This window comes from Penaeus monodon, chromosome 23 (genome assembly GCF_015228065.2).
Source record: "Penaeus monodon isolate SGIC_2016 chromosome 23, NSTDA_Pmon_1, whole genome shotgun sequence".
NCBI classification, from domain to species: Eukaryota; Metazoa; Arthropoda; class Malacostraca; order Decapoda; family Penaeidae; genus Penaeus; species Penaeus monodon.
The window spans coordinates 2,146,402-2,148,075 of NC_051408.1; the positions used below are offsets into that span (position 1 = coordinate 2,146,402).

General features: G+C 37.6%; 2 protein-coding genes across 2 annotated transcripts in view; both read right to left on the reverse strand.

The window, feature by feature from the left end:
• The window catches only part of LOC119587669 (uncharacterized protein DDB_G0271670-like), a 15,507-nt gene extending 14,060 nt beyond the window's left edge, over positions 1-1,447 (reverse strand). The window contains exons 1-2 of the mRNA XM_037936349.1: positions 982-1,447; positions 717-830 (exon numbers count right to left, since the gene is read on the reverse strand). Coding sequence (XP_037792277.1) covers positions 717-830; positions 982-1,447 — 580 coding nt within the window. The remainder of the gene's footprint in view (positions 1-716; positions 831-981) is intronic.
• Positions 1,444-1,674, reverse strand: part of LOC119587670 (serine-rich adhesin for platelets-like) — a 10,856-nt gene continuing 10,625 nt past the window's right edge. Inside the window, exon 11 of the mRNA XM_037936350.1 lies at positions 1,444-1,562. Within this exon, the coding sequence (XP_037792278.1) occupies positions 1,444-1,562 (119 nt within the window). The remainder of the gene's footprint in view (positions 1,563-1,674) is intronic.

Consider the following 1,674-nt stretch of genomic DNA (forward strand, 5'->3'; position numbering starts at 1 on the left):
AGGACTTACTTGGACTCGAGATACTTAAACTTGGGTGAATAGAAAAGCTTATACTTCGACTGCTAGGACTTGAAATAACAGACCTTGAAACACTTAAGCTTGAACCAACAATAACTAAACTGCAGAAGCTTGAGCTGCAAGAACTTGAACTACATAAACTTGGATTTCTAGGAACTGATATACTTAGGTTTAGACTGCTAGAACTCAGATTACTTAAGTTTGAGCTGCTCTGACTTGAACTGTTAAAACTTGGGTTACTGGTAATTGAAATACTATAGCTTGACTAATACTTGAGCTTGAATGACTGAAACGTGAGCCACTCAAGCTTGAGCTCTTGTGACTTGAAGTACTTATAATTTGTATGCTGGGACTTACTGGAATGCTATAACTTGAACTACTTAAACTATACATAGGAAAGCTTGGGTTAGGATTGTTAAAACTTGAACTGCTGCTTATACTCATGCTTGAATCTGGCATGCTAGATCCCAACTTACTTGGAACTAAGCTGCTTAAACTGATATTATTATTTATGTTCACAGAAGCTGAGATACTTGAATTTAACATTATAGCAATAATACTGGAACTGCTAGGTTCTGAACTGCTTAGAACAGAGCTACTAAGACTTAAGCTTGATATCATAGATACTGAAACAATTGGACTGAAACTACTTTGACTTGAACTGCTAGAGATTATTCTTAAACCTGAACTTGAACCACTAATGCTTGATGTACTGACACTTGTTTTACTTAAGCAAGGGGTTCTTGGACCAGATCGACTTGACAACAATAGTAACACTTGTACTACTTGATCCTGAGCTGCGAAGACTTGAACTACTTGAGCAAATTGTACTTAGACTTGAAGGAATTGAGTACAGGATACTAACACTTAAACTAGTTAGTTCTGGGCTGGTAAGACTTGAACTATAAAAGCAAGGGCTACTATGACTTGAGCTGCTTAGACTTGCAGTGCTTGAAACTGTACCTTGATTTGAACTTAGACTCATAGAAACTGAAATATTTGAATCAAAACTTGAAATACTGGAGTGAAGGGAAATGAGGGTCAAGTTATTTAATCTTGAACCACTGAAACTTGAAGAAATAAGGCTTGATCTGTTAAAAATATCAATGTTTGCTTCAGAAGTACTTAAGCTTGAGCTGCTAGATATTATGTTCAGGGTTTTAGGTCCTGAGCTACTTAGAAATGAACTGTTCAGGGTGCTAGGTCTTGAAATACTTAGCACACTCAGTGTGCTAGGAACTGAACTACTCAGAATTAAGCTGTAGGACCCCAGACTAGAGTCTAAATTCACAGAAAGTGAAATGCTAGGTCTGAAACTCATTAGACCTGAGCTGCCAGAACTCTGATTTGAGCTCATATTCAAAGACACTAAATCACTAGCTCTCAAGCTACTTAAGCTGATGGAATATGATCTTGAGCTTGTACTCATAGACAATGAAGTGGTTGTCCCAGACTCTTGAGCTCTGAGCTACTTGAATTCAGCTGTAACCCTGGACTTAAAGAGCCTGAAGAACTTGGGATACTAAGAACTGAACATCTTAAGCCTGGGGAGCTAAGACTTGAACAACTTAATCTTGATCTGCTACAACTTGAACTCTTTAGACTTGAGCAAAAACACCAACATCTAAGCTGCTAGAAGTCTTAGAAAATGAAATG